The sequence below is a fragment of the Anolis sagrei genome, chromosome 2 (assembly GCF_037176765.1).
Source record: "Anolis sagrei isolate rAnoSag1 chromosome 2, rAnoSag1.mat, whole genome shotgun sequence".
NCBI lineage: Eukaryota > Metazoa > Chordata > Lepidosauria > Squamata > Dactyloidae > Anolis > Anolis sagrei.
This window is the reverse complement of record NC_090022.1, coordinates 144204343-144224981: the sequence shown is the minus strand read 5'-3', so window position 1 is coordinate 144224981 and position 20639 is coordinate 144204343. Positions and strand designations below refer to the sequence as shown.

Here is a 20639-nt window from a genome sequence, read left to right as displayed (position 1 = left end):
TGAAGCAAAGCCAAGACAAAATTAATTCCAAAAGGTGAAGGAGGCAACCAATTTCTCTCCTTACTCTCAAGCAAATGCTTTCAATTATATTTTGAATAGGAAGTAATAGAGATGTATGATATTGTATGCTCTGTTTACAGTCATGCTGCTCTTGTAAAACCATACATTATGCAGCTAACAATTGTGTCTGACATTTCCTGTTTCATTTATCACTCCAACCATACCCTCCTTACTCCAATTAACTGAGCACACCAATTAAGTACATGACGCACATAGATCACACACACAGAGATCACACACACACATTTCAGCTGGTAATGATGCAGAGAAAGCATTCTATACTACTATACTATGATACAGCATATTATTTTGAATTTCATGTGAATTCACTCTCAGCACTTTGCTCAATGAAGCTTAAGGATGGAAAATGAATTGGCGTAATAGAGTTGTGACTCTAGTATGGAATCTGTCAAAGTGTAGGTTTCTGAAAAGTGACAGGGACATCTAAATGATTCCAGTTTTGGACACAGTTTTCATCAGTCCCACCATGCATGGTCAATGGGGAGGAGCTGTGGAAGTTCTAGTCTCAGATGGTCTAAGGTTCCCAGAACACAAACACAGAGAGTGAGGAGAATGAAGGACTGAAGTTGGTTCTATGTGACTGTGCTGTCGCACGCTGGGCCTGTGTATAAGACTGTAGACAGGACATAAATTCTGTGTGCCCAACGTGACGCCGGGGCTGCCTCAGATTAAAGGCCCTTGGACCTCCCCAAAACAAAGTCTTTAGATTGCTTAAAGGTTTAACAATGTTCTTTATTAATGAAAACAAACAGGTATTTCAAGGCTTTGTCCACAGGGAACAGGTACTATCTTCTTAACTGTAACTAATGGGGAAATCCTTAACTTCTAATCTGGGCAGTCTGTCTTTGCCTCTGTTGGCGTGGAGCCCCTACACCCGGTACCAATTGCGTCTGGCTTCCGCGAGTGACCCTTACCAAGCAGAGCTTTGTAGACTTCCAGGGGGGAAGAACTCAGGTTTCCGTGATGGCTGAATGAAGTCCTTCAGCAAAGGAGCTGTAAGGCTGTACAACCCCAGCCAAGTTGTGGGCTGTATATCTCCCCGGCCAAGCCGTAGAAGACAAAGCTTTCTACAGGAGCTCTTGGTATTATGTCCTGCATGGAAAGCTTCTCTGTGTGGACTGAACCCAAACTGGCTCCTTTTCCCTCCAAAAACCCAAAAGGGGGCAGGACCAGGGAACCTAACTATAATTGACAGGTGGCTAGCCCTATGATTGCAGCCAAAAGAAGCCACCTATCTGCAGAGTCCCTGAAACTCAGGACTACAACAAAAAATAGATGCAAAGCAAACAAAATTGGAGCTCCTGGTACAGCAGTGCCTGCACAGTGACCAACCAACATGGATACCTTTTACATTTGTTTTGAGCTATGATGAAAGAGCAGTCTTTAGGTTCATGAATGACAGGCTGGCAGGGCATCACATATACTCATCTATTTAAGATTCTAGGAGCTCCTGGTGGCGCAATGGGTTAAACCCTTGTGCCAGCAGGACTGAAGACCGACAGGTCGTAGGTTCAAATCCGGGGAGAGCACAGATGAGCTCCCTCTGACAACTCTGGCTCCCCATGTGGGGACATGAGAGAAGCCTCTCACAAGGATGGTGAAACATCAAATAACATCCATGCATCCCCAGGGCAACGTCTTTGCAGATGGCCAATTCTCTCACACCAGAAGCGACTTACAGTTTCTCAAGTTGCTCCTGACATGAAAAAAAGAGATTCTTATGTAAGAATGCATGCTCTGTTCCATGCTCCTCTCACCTTCACCTTGATTTGACTGTGTAGTATTTTAAAGAGCTGCATTTCCATATTATAAAAACACAACTGAATTGATTACATTATTATCCGCTGTTTTTGTATCAAGCTTCAATAGTTTTCCTGACAATTGGTCAAGTTGGCTGGGCCTGCTGGGAGCTGAAATCCTAAACCCGTGGAGACCCAAAGATTGGGAAATTCTGCTCTAGAGCCTTAAAACCATATGCACCTTTTGAATTGAGGAGGAAGCATCCCCCAAATGTTTGGATTAGAAATCTCAAAGTCCATCACTACTGGTTGCAGATGAACAGGACTGATAGGAGGTGCAGTCCAACAAGACTTAAAATGCCTCACATCCCCCATATCATTTTGGGTTTTTTATATATAAAAATATAGCTAGCTTGCAGTCAGATGGGGCAGGGTTTCTTCTGTTTCAGGCTAGTCTTGTGGGACTCCTCCCCTAGGAAAGCTTAACACTTAACTATATTCAAGAGCACCACTTGGAAAAAGTGATCATTTGGACCACGGCTTGCAGAGTTTGGGAAGGTTACTTTGGGGATTTAATCTCCTTCCTAAACTACAAATCCCCATAGCTTTGCATGATGAAAGAATCTGGGCGTTATGAGGAGGAGGCTTTTAAAGCTTTAGTATAAACCTACCTAGTCAGGAAAATATTTGGAATGCATTCCGGCTTACTCTCTTTAGACGGATGATGTTATAACGAAGTATATAACATCATTTTTAATTAATGTTTTTTTAATCTCTTTAAAAATATTAAAAAAACAGATGTAGTCCTTAAATGAAATGATTCAGCAGAGAAAGAATAATGAATGTCTTTTATTTTGCTATATATGGAAAAGACCCCCCCCCCCCAGTTGTCCTTGTTATTTAAAGTGTTGCTGATAGACTAATCCAATATGCAAAACTGATGATGCAGCCTAGAAGCGATTAAAATAAGCTTTTGTTAGCAACCACCATCTTCCCTGAAATGTTAAATGTACAAATTGGTACGTTATGTGGTAACTGATCTACATAATGCTCTTTTCAAACTTTATTAATGTCTGAGAAGAAGAAAGAAACATGTAACCAAGTAAGGAAACCTGAATATTTTCAGAAAGGAAATTTCAGAAGTTCTATGAAACCTATCATGGAGCCCCCGGTGGCGCAGTGGGTTAAAGCGCTGAGCTGCTGAGCTTGTTGACCGAAAGGTCACAGGTTCGAATCCGGGGAGCGGTGTGAGCTTCCGCTGTCAGCCCCAGCTTCTGCCAACCTAGCAGTTCGAAAACATGCAAATGTGAGTAGATCAATAGGTACCGCTCCAGCGGGAAGGTAACGGTGCTCCATGCAGTCATGCTGGCCACATGACTTTGGAGGTGTCTACGGACAACGCTGGATCTTTGGTTTAGAAATGGAGATGAGCACCACACCCCAGAGTCAGACACGACTGGACTTAATGTCAGGGGAAACCTTTACTATGAGACCTATCACAGCGAAGAATAAGGACTGGCACATTATAAAATGAATGTTGTGAGGCATAAAAGAAAGGAGCGACCATATAAATATGTTTAGCCTCTAACACTTCATGTAATGTTTTCAGTAAAACACATGACGGACAAATGTTCTCACTCCATTTTGAAATATTTTTAGAGATTTTTTATCTCAAATATACAATAGCACAAAACTGGAGCGTCAGAGAAACAAAGCTACTTGAGAAAGTTGTATGAAGGATTATAGCTGAAAAAGTTGTATTATTAAAAGTAGGAGCCCCCAGTGGCACAACGGGTTAAACCAGGGGTCCTCAAACTAAGGCCCAGGGGCCGAATGCGGCCCTCCAAGGTCATTTACCTGGCCCTCGCTCAGGGTCAACCTAAGTCTGCAACGACTTGAAAGTACACAACAACAACAATCCTATCTCATCACCCAAAAACAGGCCCACACTTCCCATTGAAATACTAATAAATTTATATTTGTAAAAATTGTTCTTCATTTTAATTATTGTATTTTTAAGTGGTTTTTGCACTACAAATAAAATATGTGCAGTGTGCATAGGGATCCATGTTTTTTTCAAATTATAACCCGGCCCTTCAACAGTTTGAGGGACTGTGACCTGGCCCTCTGTTTAAAAAGTTTGTGGACCTCTGGGTTAAACTCTTGTGCCAGCAGGACTGTGGACCAAAAGGCCAGTGGTTCAAATCCAGGGAGCAGGGTGAGTTCCCATCTGTCAGCTCCAGCTTCCCATATGGCACACAGAATTCCCACGACGAACAGAAAGTATATATCAGTGGGGAGGGGGGGGGGTGTGTGCCAAAATACTGTTTGCTTACCGTTGAAAATTACTTAGGGCTGCCTCTGCCCACCACCACCACCCATACCCTGCCATTCACAATCCCATTTGTAGAAAGTGATTTGAGAGGATTTCTCTGATGTTGCTCAGTGGAAAACAGCAACAAAATTTGTTCCCACGTCTATGGTAACATAGGGCATTCTGTTGACAAGAACAAAAACAGAACTCATATCTCATTGTCTTCCAAGGCTCCAGATTGAATGTCATGAGTGCTATATTGTAGGGAAAACAAAATAGTGAATGAGTCACAAATCCAGGACATGTGTTGCTGTGGCCACTCTGTGAAGCTGAGAAAGTAAAAAGGAAACCTCCCCAGAAAAAAGAGAAACACCCCCCCCCCCCCGCCCCCAGAATAGAAAGTCAAATTCTGAATTTATGGATAGATTTTACTCTACTCTACTCTACTCTACTCTACCCTCAACAAAGAACTATCCCACTTTTGGCATGCTCAAGTTCCACTTCCCTTTTGAAAAATCAAAGATCCATAATTTAGAGCAGGGGTCCTCAAACTATGGCCCAGGGGCCAGATGCGGCCCTCCATGGTCCTTTGCCCGGCCCTCGCTCAGGGTCAACCTAAGTCTGAAATGATTTGAAAGCACAAAACAACAACAACAATCCTATCTCATCAGCCAAAAGCAGGCCCACACTTCCCATTGAAATAGTAAGTTTTAATTATTGTATTGTTTTAAAGTGTTTTTTGCATTACAAATAAGATATGTGCAATGTGCATAGGAATTCATTCAATTTTCCCCAAATTATAATCCGGCCCTCTAACAGTTTGAAGGACTGTGACCTGGCCCTGTGATTAAAAAGTTTGAGGACCCCTGGGGTAGGGCATCTGAGGATCCTAGTCCAACTGAGGCTTTTAGTGCATCATCATCTTTCACTCCTCCTTAACAGTCTAGCTGCTAACAGATGGCTATGTCTTTCAAGCACTCATGGCACTTACGAGAAATATGACAGAATATGCAGCCATAAACACAAAACAAAACTACGCTAAAAATGTCAGCAACACTTAAATCTTCCTCAGAGCACAGTACAGCCAAAGAGCACCAAACCAGCCCCAGTGCCTTGTGGGAACACGAGTTCTTATCTGTCCTAAAAAAAGAGAGAGAGACAGAGAAAGGACTGAGCAACCTTCCCTGGAAAACTGTAATCTCAATTTGCAATCCGGGCTGTTTATCTTTTAAAAGCACCAGCAAAATAGGAAAGGATGCTGCAACTGCTTGTGCCTACTCTTCCTCTGTTCCTCTTGCCTGCCTTTCTTCCACACCTGCAGTGTTGGACAGACTCCATACTGGCCCTGTACCAGTTGAGAGCAAGCAGTTAAGTGAGAAAGGATAACCAGAGGCATGGATAATCTTCTGTTGTGCAAACTGGTAAGAGCAGAGTACTGGGTTTACTGGTTTGGGGACAGGGAGCTCTCCAAGGCACTAACTCTCTGCAGGATTTTACAGGCTAACCATTTTCAAAATGGACAATTAACCAGAGCAGCTTCAAGAATGGAAGGGAAAAAAACAAGTCAAGGGAAAAGATGGGTGTTAAAAACTCTATTCCTGAACAATTAAGAGGGACATGAGGGTGCAATTAAATGTAAGGGGATACAAACCACACACACATATTTTCTCACTCTCTGCTGTGAAGAGGTACCAGGTAAACTGGATGTCTAAAAAAGCAGCAATATCATTCTCAAGTGAGAAGTAGGTTCTGGATGGAGAGGACTATATGAAGATATCTTTCTCAAGGGCCCTTTATTTCTGGGGATTATGTTCCCTATTCTGTAAGTATCCTTCTGATTTTGTTACAAGACTATCTGCTTCTTTTTCACTTTGTCCCTTTGCAGTTTCTGCTCACTTTTTCCCCTTTGTCCCTGGAATGAAGGAGACACTTCTGGGTCTGGCAAAACATGACCTTAATTATCATGGGGCAGACTTTTATTTTAATCCCATGGGGAGTTTCTAAAAAGGGTAAATATGCATGTAGAGCTTATGCCTTGTGTACAAAAAGAACGCTGCATGCTAAAGGGCCAATGTGAATGTGACCTCTGCTGGTCACCCTCTGGTAATGACTCTTAGATGGTCTCGGGATGAAAACAGTGGAGTTGCACACATGGGATACAGCCAATAAAGTACATACATGCAATTTCAGATACAAACAGGATTGCCCAGCCCCTGGGAACTCCAATAAAGAAGGGTATACCAGTCTGAACCACTTTGCCAAGGTCCCCATTTCAGCAGAAGTAAACAAGACAATTAAATGCTGATTGCTCTCTTGAATGCAACAACAAGACCATTTATTTGTCAGCATGAGGGAGGGGGTTTTAAAGGAAAATTCCAGTTTGTACTTTAAATGAGGCTTGACTTCTTCCAAGATGACTAGCGCGCCAGGATATCACTCCCTACCCTGCCATAATGCCTCCTACAATGTTCAGATTCTGGCAAGACATAGCTCCATGGCTAAACACTTGCTTGCAATTCATATATATTTAGCATAATCGTAACACTACCATTAGCTACATGGGAGCTGCAATGCAGCTATATCTGTAGGGCCAGCTGTTTCTCAACTGTACAATACAGAGGGCCATTTTCTTTGACCTTTCTGCCAAGTATATTTTTTTGATAGAAAGATTTTGCCCCTCACAAAAACAGTAACAAACAGATGTGTGCACAGCGGTGGAACTGCCCAGATCGAATGATTGGGGCTACTACAGGATGAAAATTCTTCTCCAGCAAGATAAGTAAAATTATTGAATGCTGAGGGATAAGCCTGTGTGATCAATGAAAATATTGTTTCAATATTCATTACTAAATTGGGGGATAGTTTCTAAAGTGTCATAACTATAATGATATAACAAAAAAGTTGTTACTTTTTTTGTTATGTAACTGCGCAAAGGAGGAGCTTTTGGGGCTTCTTTTTCTCTCATTTTTAGAGCTATCAGGATGAAATTTGCTACAATGGCAGAACATTTACCACTCTTATCCCCCCCCCCCAAGTTTCAGAACGTTTCACGCATCCATACAATTTTGGGAATTTTTTAATTTTTTTATGAACTTTTTTTTTTAAACTACAACAGCTCCTTGAATTTCTATTTTCTACACTACAACCAGGGCACCTTCCCCCCAAGTTTCAGAAAGATTTGCACATCCATTTATTTTTAGGGAACATAAACTTCACAGTACTATTTCACTAGAAATTCAACAGGAGTCATCCAGTCCAACCCCCTTCTGCCAGGCAAGAAAAGCACAGACAAAGCACCACCAAAAGAAGCCCATCCAGCCTTTGAAATAACAATGACAATAGGAAGCCTACTAGGTAAACTTTAGAGTTAATGCCTCTCAACTTTATCTACCTCACAGGGTTAATTCAACTCCCAACATTTCCCTTTTATGTCGAAATCCCTTTATGAACATGGGTTTTTCCCCACCAAAATTTTCAGGGAGGAGGAGGAGGCACAAGACAGTAAGTTGAATTCTAGGGAATGTCGTTTGGAAAGGCAAGGACCCTGTGGCAGAGAATTCAAAAGGCCCCACCCTGAACTACATTTCCCAGAATTCTGCTTGCTTCCCGAGTTAAAGCCTCGGGTGAGTGTGGTCTCTGCCTGTCCCTCTCTGGAGTGGCCATGTGCTAGAGGGGCTTCTTTTCCTTGTCCCACTCACTTGCTCCAGGGGTCTCTCACTGCCCCCTTTGAAGAAACAGCAGGGCTTCTCCCTCCACTCCGCATCGCCATCTTCCTTGGGACCCTTTGGAAGAACCAAACCCAGCCCTTTTGGGGAAGAAGCGGTGGGGACCTGGAGTCATTTAGCAACTCTTATGAATGTTATAAGTCAGTGTTTTGGATCTTGAGTTTTTTGTGTAAGTGCCCGTTGCGTTTCTTAATACTGAGTTGTACGTACAACTCTTGCTACATAGATACAACAAACAAGGCACAAATAAAATTTTGCACAGCCCTACTGAAGGATAATTCAGTTCAAGGCATTTCTCCAGGGGACTGGGTTCTAAAACTGAGTACTGCCAAAAAGCAAAATGGTGAAAACAAAAAATCCAGTATATTTTACCTGTATTGCTTTCTACTTCATAGTTGTGTGTGCTTAAAGCTGGAATTATGATTACCAGCATTGTGGGACATATACCACAGTGGTAGTAATCTGTCATCCCTAGTTATTCCTGACCCCACACGAATACCACCCGAAACATGCATTCCATGGACTGGGATAGGCAGCTGTGGAGATGATGGAAGTCACAGCTGGCAGCCCCAGGAGGGCCACATCAGCACAAACAACATAATCAGAAGTTATGTAACAATATGGTTGGTTCTGTTTTTGGCTGATTTTCCACCAACTGGGGGTGTCATTGGGGGCCTTTTGGTAAAGTGGGAGGACAAACCTCTGCAATTTCTAGATGGTTGCAAAACAGGGCCCTGTGAGCAACACTTTGACTCCTTGCTCAAGAAAAACAGAAAATAACACCACTATCACCACCAACAAAAATAGTATATTATTATCACTATCCCATGGTATTATATATGGGAAGTTTGCATTGCACAAAATGGCTCACTATCACTGTTGACGCCAACTCAATGGTTGGTTTATGAAGCAACATGTATTTAGCTGGTGAAAGTAGAGATGATTTGGTTACTTGATACTGGAGATATCTTGTTGGTAAGTCCCAAGTAAAGTAAACTCGCTGAATGTATTATTGAACGGTAAATCTAATTTTAAGTAAATCTAATTGATTGAATGGGTCTACTCTGATTAGGAAAAAAATATATACTATTTAGGTCTATGTCTGTTGACAGGGAGTAGTGTCTAAACTTTCCCTAGCTCAGATGTCACAGGCAACCATGAGAGATCTCTTGGTCCGGTTTAACAATGAAAATGCACTCTGATGACCCTGAGCCCTCTAAGCCTGTGGACTTTGGGGAAGAAAATACAATATATCCAACAACTAGATTGTTCGGAAAGTCACCATAAGCTATTATTCATTGGCTTCCCTCCAGTCTCTGATTCTAGCTTTTGTTTCCAGCCAAATACAGAAGAGACCTAATTAGGGATCCCTTGGTAATGGAAGGCCATTATGTAAATATTATGGAGTATATAAATAGATGGGATAAAGTAGGAAACACTGATATAGGTTTACCTTAGGTTCACCAAAAGTTGTAAATGACTTGAAATCACACGACAACGATCATTGCTATGCGATGCACAAATTAGATACATTAAAGTAAGTGGGCAACTGGAAGGGTGGTAGAGCATAGGATTTTGAAGATGAATTGTGATTGACTGGAAGTTTGAAAAAGATTGTTCAAAACTGCTTGTGAGTGGGGACAGTCGGAACCATTCAAGATGCAGGTGATTACCTACAAACGCCTAAACGATTCAGGACCTGCCTATCTTCACGATCACATCTTCTGCAAACCAACACGAACCCTAAGATCATCTGGGGAGGCCCATCTCTTGCTTCCACCTCCGTCTCAGGCACGGTTGGTGGGGACGAGGGAGAGGGCCTTTTCGGTGGTGGCCCCCTGGCTCTGGAACTCGCTTCCTAGGGAGATCGGACTGGCACCGACGCTGTCCACCTTCCGCACTCACCTAAAAATATGGATGTTCTGCTGTGCCTTTGACTAGGCAGTTCCAAAGGATTGGCCCAATGTTACCTAAATTCCAGCACTTCAGCTTGGCCCTGCCTCCGCTCTACAATCCTGACATTTTAATGCCCATGAACATTATCCTCCCAGCCCTGCCTTAATTTTGCACTTTCCCTTAGCTCTAGCTAGGAATTTGCACAAACCCAGAACCTTCTGAACTCGGCACTTTTATCATTCTGTATGGTACTGTTTTTATGATGTTATGTTTTATTGTGATATGTTTTTATTTGGTTTTGTTTTGATGCTATCTTATTGTGTTATGTTTTTAACTTTGTGCTCTCTGGGCATGTCTCTTTGTAAGCTGCCCCGTGTCCTTTAGGGGAGATGGAGATGGGGTATAAAAATTAAGTTATTATTATTATTATTATTATTATTATTATTATTATGTGAGGTATGGCAACTTGGGTTAGTTTGGGATTTAGCTAGTTTAGTTAGTGCAGTGAGTATAATCTGCGAAGTGGGATTGTGGCAGGCTCATTAAAATGTGATTTAGTAATAGCATTATGACATAACACTTTATGTAACCATATGCTTCTAAATCAGAAGTAATTGTGAATGGTTTTATTATCTACTGTATAATTAATAATTTTGCCAGCACACACATATACACAAATGCCTCTTGGGCCTCTATTGCCAGCCAAGTGACATTTGGTTATGAAGTCAGACCCTTCAGTATCTGCAGCAGCAGTAGAAACAGAAGTGTAGTTATATTTGGTGATTGTTGGTGATATTGAAGAACACTCACATAAAAGACTCCAAAAGTGATTGTCACCTTCAATGTCAACAACACGTTAAGATGAGTTTTTGTGGATGCTGGCAGCAGTTTAGATAACCATAAGAGGGTTATCACAAAGTGCTGGTACATGCTGGGTATTATTGCTCCATTACCCTTGTCCCTTTTCCAGCTCAAAGCTCTGCTTATGATGTAGCAAATGCTACCAAAACATACACCCTCACACAGAGAGGAAACCACATTACAATGGCACTGAAGCACAGTGTGTGGCAATTTTCTGTATGCAAAAGAGATTGATAGAGATCAAAATACTTCATCTACAGAATGTTCCCATTCATAGAGATATCAGAAATCATTGGAAGCCTATTACCCCAAAACAAAAGTGGGAAGCAACTCACCCTTAACCCACTGGTCCAATACTATAGCTGTACAAACACATGACACAACATCACACAATAATCTTTTTTTAAAAAATCAAAACACTGGACATAGTTCAGTAATAAATAAGCCATGTTTAGTCTCCCTCCCCAAATAATGGCAGTATTCTACATTCATAGCCAGTCTTCAGCTAAATCACAATAATGCTTCAATTGAGAAATACTAGGTAAGATTTAGGCCCCTTCCACACAGCTGAATAAAATCCCACATGATCTGCTTTGAACTGGAATATATGGCAGTGTGGACTCAGATAACCCAGTTCAAAGCAGATATTGTGGGATTTTCTGCCTTGATATTCTGGATGATATGGCTGTGTGAAAGGGCCCTTAGTTATAGTATACCCACTCAAACATTTAAGGAGTTAGCCAAGATAGTGAAACTACTTTAGGATAGCATTCGACTCCTTTTTAAAAATACTTTTTATTGAAAACACACCGAGATTATTTACAATATAGTAATAAAAAGAGGGTTATAAAACTAAAAAGAAAGAGAAAGAAGGAGGGAGGGAGGGAGGGGGGGAGGGAGGGAGAAAAGGGGAGGGGGTTTATTTGACTTCCAAATACTTTGTGGTGGTATTTAGTTCCATCAAAGTTTGTTTTAAAAAGAAGTCCATTCTCCAACATTTTCCCCTTCCATGGTATTTGTCTATAGGTCAACTACTTTCGTTTTTCTTTTTTTAAGTTCATATCATTATTTTCATCTTTTCACATTTAAAAAAATCTTTAACCGTTTGCCAATCTGTTTGAGTTTTAGGTTTGCCTTGGTGTGGATAGTTAGGGTTTTTTTTAGGCTGTATGGCCATGTTCTAGAAGCATTTTCTCCTGACGTTTCACCGGCATCTGTGTCAAGCATCCTCAGAAGTTGCCACAGATGCAGGCGAAACGTTAGGAGAGAATGCTTCAAGAACATGGCCCTACAGCCCGAAAAACCTACAACCCAGTGGTTCCGGCCATGAAAGCCTTTGACAATACATTGCCTTGGTGTGTTGTTAACAGATATGTCAGTCTGCCCATGTTCATAATCTCCATTATTTTAATCAGCCACTGACCTATCAAGGGTGTTTCTGGTGTTCTCCAATTTCTGGCATAGACTATCTTTGCAGCCATAACTAAATAGTAAAACAAAGTTTCTTTATTATTTTCCTTCTACGTATTGCACATAGCCTGGTTCCAATTGAATTAATCTCCAATACTTCTTGGCTACATCACAGGTCCACCAGGTGTGGAAGAAAGTTCCCATCTGGTGACCACATTTCCAATATTATTTATTTTTATAGCATTTGGCGATTCTTTGTGGAGTGATGTACCACCCTGGAGAGTTCTTTTAAAGATTGGACCAAAAGAAGGAGTGAATACATTGCCCCACTGATGTGGAAAAAATCAACCACCTCTGGCATGATTTATAGGATTCTTGTGAGATTATTATGAATTCTTCAGGGGAAGTGAATGGTAACGATATGATATAACATATTTTCTCCTTCCGAACAAACATGTTTAGGTCACTGAAAAAATGTAATACCTCAGGTGTTTCCACTACATGTGCTTGATTCATGCTCTCCATCAGAAAGGAGTTATCGAATCTTATTCCGAGATAATGCCTGACTCAACTTGCTGGCCCTTTCCAATTTTTAGGTTAAAACAAACTGTTGATATCTACATTTTCCCTCAGCAGAAGTCAGCCCCAGAAGCCCACAGTTTCCCTAAGCAACTATAAACAGAATACAGCAGAAACATGACAACCAAGGGTCTATCTACTGTGCAGAATGAATGAGGTTTGACACCTTTTTAACTGCCACAGTTCAATGCTATGGAATGATGGGAGCTGTAGTTTGGTGAGGGACCAGCACTCTTTGCGTGAGAAAGCTAAAGACCTTAAAAAATTACAACTCCTATGATACTATAGCACTGAGTCATGGAAGCTAATTTGGTGTTGAAGTGCATTAACTCTACAGTGTAAATACACCCCCAGGCATAGCTAACATGGGTTGTTGTAGGTTTTTCGGGCTATATGGCCATGTTCTAGAAGCATTCTCTCCTGACATTTCACCTGCATCTATGGCATGCATCCTTACATCCTCTGAAGATGCCTGCCATAGATGCAGGTGAAACGTCAGGAGAGAATGCTTCTAGAACATGGCCATATCATCTGAAAAACCTACAACAACCTAGTGAAAGCCTTCAACAATACATAGCTAACATGCCCTTTCATGTCTCTGTGTGGTCTCCACTTAGCAATCAAACATTGTGATTTCACGGACAAAACTCAATGGAACCAAGAAGACAAGTAACCCTCACCACCATCACCTCTTCATCTTTCATGATGGCCACCTGAAAGTAAAAGCAAGGCTCCCTTGCCTTGAATGGTTGTGTGGCAGAAGAGAGCATTCAAATAGCTTGTTATGAAACCCTACTAAGTAGGCTTAAGGGACACAAAGACTCTGCACTTTGCAAACCAGAGTACAGCCACCTTCACTCCATTTACTTCACAAGTTGTGTTTGTTGTGTTTAATGACCTACTCCATTTCGTTAGATAATGAACCATTCAGTTTCATTTGATGCATGGATTCACTGCAATTTTGCCAAGCTTACCAGCCATCATGTAGCAGATTGAAGGTTAATGACTTGTGCTTCCCATTTCATAGAAGTCTGAACTTCTCAATTTACTTAGCCTGGGCTTGGTTGTAGGCCCGCCAGGTGAGACAAGGGACTTTAATGGTGGTGTAGCAGAGCCATTTCGGTAGGTGTTCTACACAATCATTAGATACACAAGAAACAAGGGAGAGGGTTCCTATCTCTTTAAATATTGCACCGAAGATGAATTTTTAGCTGGTATTGCTTGTCATGCAAGCAACACCTGCTGAAATTTGACCTACTACACAGTCATTAAAGTGGAAAGCTTGCTTTTTATTTCACTTGGCAATTCCTAAATTTGTCTCATCTTAGGCCTCTTTTACAGTTCCATATAAAATCCAGATTATCTGATTTGAACTGAATTATATGGCAGTGTAGACTCATATAATCCAGTTCAAAGCAAATAATGAGAATTATCTGCTTTGATTGATTGGTTTGTTTATTTACAATATTTTTATCCTGCCTTTCTCAGCCCAAAGGCGACTCAAGGCAGCTTATAGATTGGCAGCCATTTGATGCCATAATAGTCCACAATATAGTTAAAACATTTTAAACATTATAACACAATATAAAAACCATTAAAACATGTAATAACTGATGTCTTCCTGTTAATCTCATTTTCCAGTAGCATCGTCTAAGCTGTTCCATGTTTCAAACTTACATAATCCTTTGTCTTCAGTGCAGGGTTTTCCCAAGCAAGAACTAGCAAATAATTGCAAATAATAATGACTTCTGAGCATGTTTGGATCAGACACTCAAGCAAAAAAAGTGAATCTCAAACGTTCTTATGATGGCAACTTTGAAAGCTGCAGTGCTATCACCCAAGAAAGCCAAGGGTTATTTTAGTGTCCTTACTTTTAACAAGGCTGTTTTGTAGAAAGTATAGATTGTAATGGCCCTCTGGTGGTGCAGCAGGTGAAACCGCTGAGCTGCAGAACTTGCTGACCGAAAAGTTGGCAATTCGAATCCAGAGGAGCAGGGGTGAGCTCCCCCTGTTAGCCCCAACTTCTGCCAATCTAGCAGTTCAAAATCATGCACATGTGAGTAGATCAATAGGTACTGCTTCTGCAGGAAGGTAATGGCACTCCATACAGTCATGCTGGCCACATGACCTAGGAGGTGTCTATGGACAATGCTACCTCTTCAGCTTAGAAATGGAGATGAGCACCACCCCCCAGAGTCAGACACAACTAGACTTAATGCCGGGGAAAACCTTTACCTTTTATAGATTGTAAAGCAAAGCACTCTGCACTAAAATATACACCTATAATACTCAAACCAGTCATGGTATGTCCATCCAATTGTTTCATTTCGTTTCAAAACTGATTACAATCTGCAAACCAGTTATTCTAGATTTTCACATTTTCGCTTCCTTTCTGAGGACCGCAATGCAATGTTTTACTCTTCAAGCCTCGAGCTTCAGAATAATCCCACTGACTTTAGTTGGCTACTACAATGCAAGAATTATTTGGCATTCTCTGAGCTCCGTGCTTTGTACTTTCTTTAAATAGCATTCATTCCACACAGTAATAGAACTACAGACGGTGATGATGCTCTGGCTCCAAGATCAAACACTTTGATCAAGTACATCTAAGCCCTTTTCGCATTCATGTCAGTCTTGGGTTAAACCAGTCCTGAAAGAACTCAAACATTCCTGCTTAATGTTTCTTCCTTTCTAATACCATTTTCTGTGTTTTGTTTATGTACAGATAATAAAAGCAATAATAATTTGAACAAAAGCCTTATCCTACAGATACTGACATTCTCAGTGAAACCACTCATTGAAACTAGTAAAGTGTTAGCAAAATCAGGAAAAGGGTATACATAGAATGAAGCAGCAGGTGAAACATGGAGCAATAGACAGGATTTTTGAAAATCTAGTAGCTAACTGGAGGTGTATAAGGGTTGTCGACAGAATACAGGCAAGTGATCTGCCTATGAAGGAGCAACATTTGAAACAAAGAGTAGTTTGAAGCAAACTTGTAATGCTTATTTAGAAGTCATAGAATCAATCCTGAAATGGGAAGCAGTTCCAAAGACATCAAATCCAACCCCACTCTGCTCTTTAGGAATATATAATCGAAGCATTCCCGACAGATGCCATCCAGTCTCTGCTTTAAAACCTCTGGAGAAGGAGATGCCACCATACATATCCAGAGCAGGATATTCCACTGCAAAACCACAAGGAAATTCTTTCTAATGTTTAGCTATTTTATTTTTACTATTTACCACACTTGTACCCCTCCCTTCTCAACCCTGAAGGGGGCTCAGAGCAGCCTTACAAAGGCAACAGTTTGATGCCACATATACATATCGATAAATAAACAAATGCATTAAAATCAGAACAATTAAAACACCAAATATGAAAACATCAATAAAAAATCACACAATCCAAATCATACTCCAGGGCTCGTCCAAGTCGTCATTATGCAATTTTGTAGTCTCTTATAGCACTGCTCCAATTTATTGACCAAAAGCTTGGTCTCAAAGCCATGTTTTTAGTTTTTTCCTTCAGGTCAGAAGGGAAGGGGCCAATCTAATTTCACTGGGAGGGAGTTCCATAGATGAGGGGCCACCACTGAGAAGGCCCTGTCTCTCATCCCAACCAGTCGCACCTGTTAGGGGAGTGGGACTGAGAGCAGGGCCTACCCCGATCTTGGCCTCTGAGTGGATCATAGAGAAAAATACATTCAGAGGTAGAAACTCTTTTCCTGCAATTTAAATCCACTTCTCCTTGACCTAGTCTCTATAGCAGTAGAAAACAAGTCTGCGCAAGCTGACACCCATATATTTAAACATGACCATTATGCACCTCTTCACCTTTTGTTCTCTGGTAAACATCCCCTCCTTCATCAGCCACTCCTCATCAGGCTTAGATTCCAGCCTTTGACCACTTTGGTCAGTCTTTTCTGGACACTTTCTAGCTTATCAATATCCTTCTTGAAGGAATGCAGTTACACAGCCTGATAAAATTACTCTAAAGTGCAGGGTATAGTGGCCCCTGCTCATGAATAATGGCCATTTGCTACTACAAACAAGAAAAATTCAAGGCCCATAAGTCAGTGGTTCTCAACCTATGTGTCTCCAGGTGTTTTGGCCTACAGCTCCCAGAAATCCCAGCCAGTTTACCAGATGGTGGGATTTCTTGTAGTTGAAGGCCAGAATATCTGGATACTCACAGGTTGAGAATCACTGCCATAAGGCAATCTGGAGACCTATGAAATGAGAACAGTGGCTCCTATGGGGTTCCTGAGATGCCCTATGTTTCTGCACAAGGGCTTTGCATTCTGTGGCATCTGAGCCTATACCTCCTGTTTCTGGAAGGCAGGGATTCAACCATAAAGTCCAATGCTTTGGAGCTAGTAGTAAACATGTCCCCATCTTACTTCATAAAGTTAGGCTCTATTGTACGTCTTTACTACGTGGGGCAGAAGCAAACTTGTAATGGTTATCTAGAAGTCATAGAATCAATCCTGAAATGGGAAGCAGTTTCAAAGCCATTAAATCCAACCCCACTCTGCTCTTTAAGAATATATAATCCAAGCATTCCTGACAGATGCCATCCAGTCTGGTATTAAGCACACATCCAATTCCAGAAAAGCAACAGGGCATTACAAGATTACAAGATTCTTGAAACATTCAGAGCAGCTACATCACAGGAGGCCCTTCAGACAGGCCCTATACCCCAGGATTGGATCCCAGATTTTATGTTTATCCCAGATTATCTTGCAGTGCAGACTCATATAATCCAGTTTAAAGCAGAAAACCTGGGATCAGATCCTGGGATATAGGGCCTATTTGGAAGGGCCCTAAGTTGCCTTGAAAGGTGGCAGAATCTCTTTCTGTTGATGTTTCCTAGACAGAGATTGGATGGACAGCTTTTGCTGCCAATTCCCATACTTGCAGAGACTGGACGAGATGCCCGAGGATCCTTTCATGTTAACTATCTGAACTGTTTTCCTTCTGTGTTCAAGCCAGTACAAAGGCCTTCTCCTAGTTTCAAATAGGTGGAATAACATCAGGGGAGGAAAAACCTTTTGCACCTGGTTGGATGCATGTTTTGACTTCACATCCTCCAACTGGTGTGCATCTACACTACAGAATTAATACTGAGGTGTTTCCCAGGAGAAAATGGTGCTAGAACATGGCCATACAGCCCGGAAACTACACAGCTCCCCCATGATTCCAGCCGTGAAAACCATAGATAATATACAGAATTAGGACTGGGTTGGTGTGAGTCTTCTGAGCTGTATGGCTATGTTCCAGAAGCATTCTCTCCTAATATTTCACCCACATTGATGGTAGGCATCCTCAGAGGTTGTGAGGTCTGTTGGAAACTAGTAAAGTGGGGCACATATCTGTGGAATGTCCAGGGTGGGAGAAAAAACTCTTGTTTGCTTGAGGCAAGTGTGGATATTGCAAATGACCGCATCCCAACGAAGGATTCCCCCAGGCAGGAAGCAGCCAAACTTTGAAGCTGCAAGGTTATTCAATGCTAACCAAGGGGGCCAAATGAAACATTCACATGTACCTCAAATGGACAAGAGTTCATTTTCCCATCCTGGACATTCCACAGATATATAAACCCCACTTGTCCTGTTTCCAACAGACCGCTCAACTTCTGAGGATGCCTGTCATAGGTGTAGGCGAAATATCAGGAGAGAATGCTTCTGGAACATGGCCAGACAGCCTGGAAAACTCACAGCACCTCAGTGATTCTAGCTGTGAAAGCCATAGACAATACACAGAATTAGTAGTGTTTGCCACCACATTAACTGCATTAATTCTGTGATACGGAATCCCTGGCTTTGTAGCTTGGTGAGGCCCCAACGCTCTTTGTCAGAGAAGGTGAAAGACCTTTGTCAAAGTACAACTCTTATGAACCCATAGCATTGACTGAGACCCCTTCCACACAGCTGAATAAAATCCCAAATTATCTGCTTTGAACTGGGATATATGGTAGTGTGAACTCAGGGCCCTTCCACACAGCCCTATATCCCAGAATATCAAGGCAGGAAATCCCACATTATCAGAGTGTGGACCCAGACAACCCAGTTCAAAGCAGATATTGTGAGATTTCCTGCCTTGATTATTTTGGGATACAGGGCTACGTGGAAGGGCCCATGGTTAGAGCTGTTTTGTAGTGGAATAACCAGCTTTGGAGTGTGGTGGCACCTTTGGGCCCTATATCCCAGAATATCAAGGCAGGAAATCCCACAATATGTGCTTTGAGCTGGGTTATCTGAATCCACACTCAGATAATGTGGGATACTCTGGGATATAGGGATGTGTGGAAGGGCCCTCAGTTCAAAACAGATATTGTGGGATTTTCTGCCTTGATATCCTGGGTTACATAGAATCATAGAATCAAAGAGTTGGAAGAGACCTCATGGGCCATCCAGTCCAACCCCATTCTGCCAAGAAGCAGGAAAATTGTATTCAAAGCACCCCTGACAGATGGCCACCCAGCCTCTGTTTTAAAGCTTCCAAAGAAGGAGCCTCCACCACACTCCGAGGCAGAGAGTTCCACTGCTGAACAACTCTCACAGTCAGGAAGTTCTTCCTAATGTTCAGGTGGAATCTCCTTTCCTGTAGTTTGAAGCCATTGTTCCGCATCCTAGTCTCCATGGCAGCAGAAAACAAGCTTGCTCCCTCCTCCCAATGACTTCCTCTCACATATTTATACATGACTATCATGTCTCCTCTCAGCCTTCTCTTCTTCAGGCTAAACATGGCCAGCTCCTTAAGCCGCTCCTCATGGGACTTATTCTCCAAATCCTTGATTGTTTTAGTTGCCTTCCTCTGGACCAGTGGTTCTCAACCCGTGGGTCCCCAGGTATTTTGGCCTACAACTCCCAGACATCCCAGTCAGTTTACCAGCTGTTAGGATTTCTGGGAGGTGAAAACCAAAACATCTGGGGACCCACAGGTTGAGAGCCACTGCTCTGGACACATTCCAGCTTGTCAATATCTCTTTTCAATTGTGGTGCCCAGAATTGGACACAATATTCCAGGTGTGTCCAATATGGCTCTGTGGAAGGGACCTGAGCCTGGGCAATTCAAGTGGGGTCAAACTGCATGCCTTTTACAATGGAGATGCACCTCAGGGCTGGGTCTGAGCCTTGCATAGCAGTTTCCGAAGCAAAACAAACCCTCTGTTGCCAGAGTTGCCTATCAATGTGGAGTGGAAGGAAAGAAGGGTTTGGTGGCACCCAAGGGCTCCCCTATTTCACGCCCTGGATTGAAGGTATCTCCCCCCCCCCCCAGCCACCCACCCTGGTTGCCTTGCCCTTCGTACCTCCTCGCCTTGGCCAAACTGCAACCCGAGGGCGACGAAATGCTCCACCCGGATGAAGCCGTCGGCGTCCTCATCGCACACATCGAAGACTTCCTTCAGCTTCTGTAGGAATTGCATCAGGCTCGGCGGCTCCCCGCCGGGCTCCATGGCCCTCTTTTGCGGGAGATTAAGTGGGAGAAGAGGGAGAGAGGCGCTGCCAGCCCACCGCCGCCGCTGCAGCCATGGCCTTGGCTCTGACTTGCCGCTGCTTCCCTCGCCTGATGCCTTCAGCCCCGAGAGCCAACCGCCAATGACATCAGCCAAGGCAGGAGGAGGAGGAGGAAGAAGGAGGAGGGCGGGAAGGAAGGGAAGAAGGAGGGAGGGAGGGAGGAGGAGAGACAATGGAGGGACCGCCAGCCAAGAAGGATGCGCATCCAAGGGATGAGGCGCCCAGAGCTGGGTACCAATCCTCCTCTTCTCCTCCTCCTCCTCCTCCTCCTTCTGCATCAGCTTCCGGATGATCAGCCCCGTCCCTGCTTTGACTGACAAGGACTAACCCGGATTGGGAAACCTCTGGAAGAAGACAAGCATAGAATCCTCCTAGGGCGCCTCTACACTGGAGAATTCATGCGTTTTGACACCGCTTTGAACCGCCATGGCTCACTGCTTGGCAATCCTATGAATCTGTCCTTTGCTGAGGCATTAGCATCCTGTGGCTGAGATGGTGATGATGGTGAAAGA

At 42.6% G+C, this 20639-nt stretch overlaps 1 protein-coding gene across 2 annotated transcripts in view; it reads right to left on the bottom strand.

The window, feature by feature from the left end:
* The window catches only part of RAB11FIP4 (RAB11 family interacting protein 4), a 207247-nt gene extending 186861 nt beyond the window's left edge, over positions 1 to 20386 (bottom strand). The window contains exon 1 of one of the 2 annotated variants that reach the window (XM_060763967.2): positions 19920 to 20386. In XM_060763967.2, the coding sequence (XP_060619950.2) occupies positions 19920 to 20066 (147 nt within the window). In that variant the 5' untranslated portion in view covers positions 20067 to 20386. The remainder of the gene's footprint in view (positions 1 to 19919) is intronic. The other variant, XM_060763968.2, reaches the window with a different exon arrangement.
* Between the last annotated feature and the right edge of the window lie 253 nt (positions 20387 to 20639).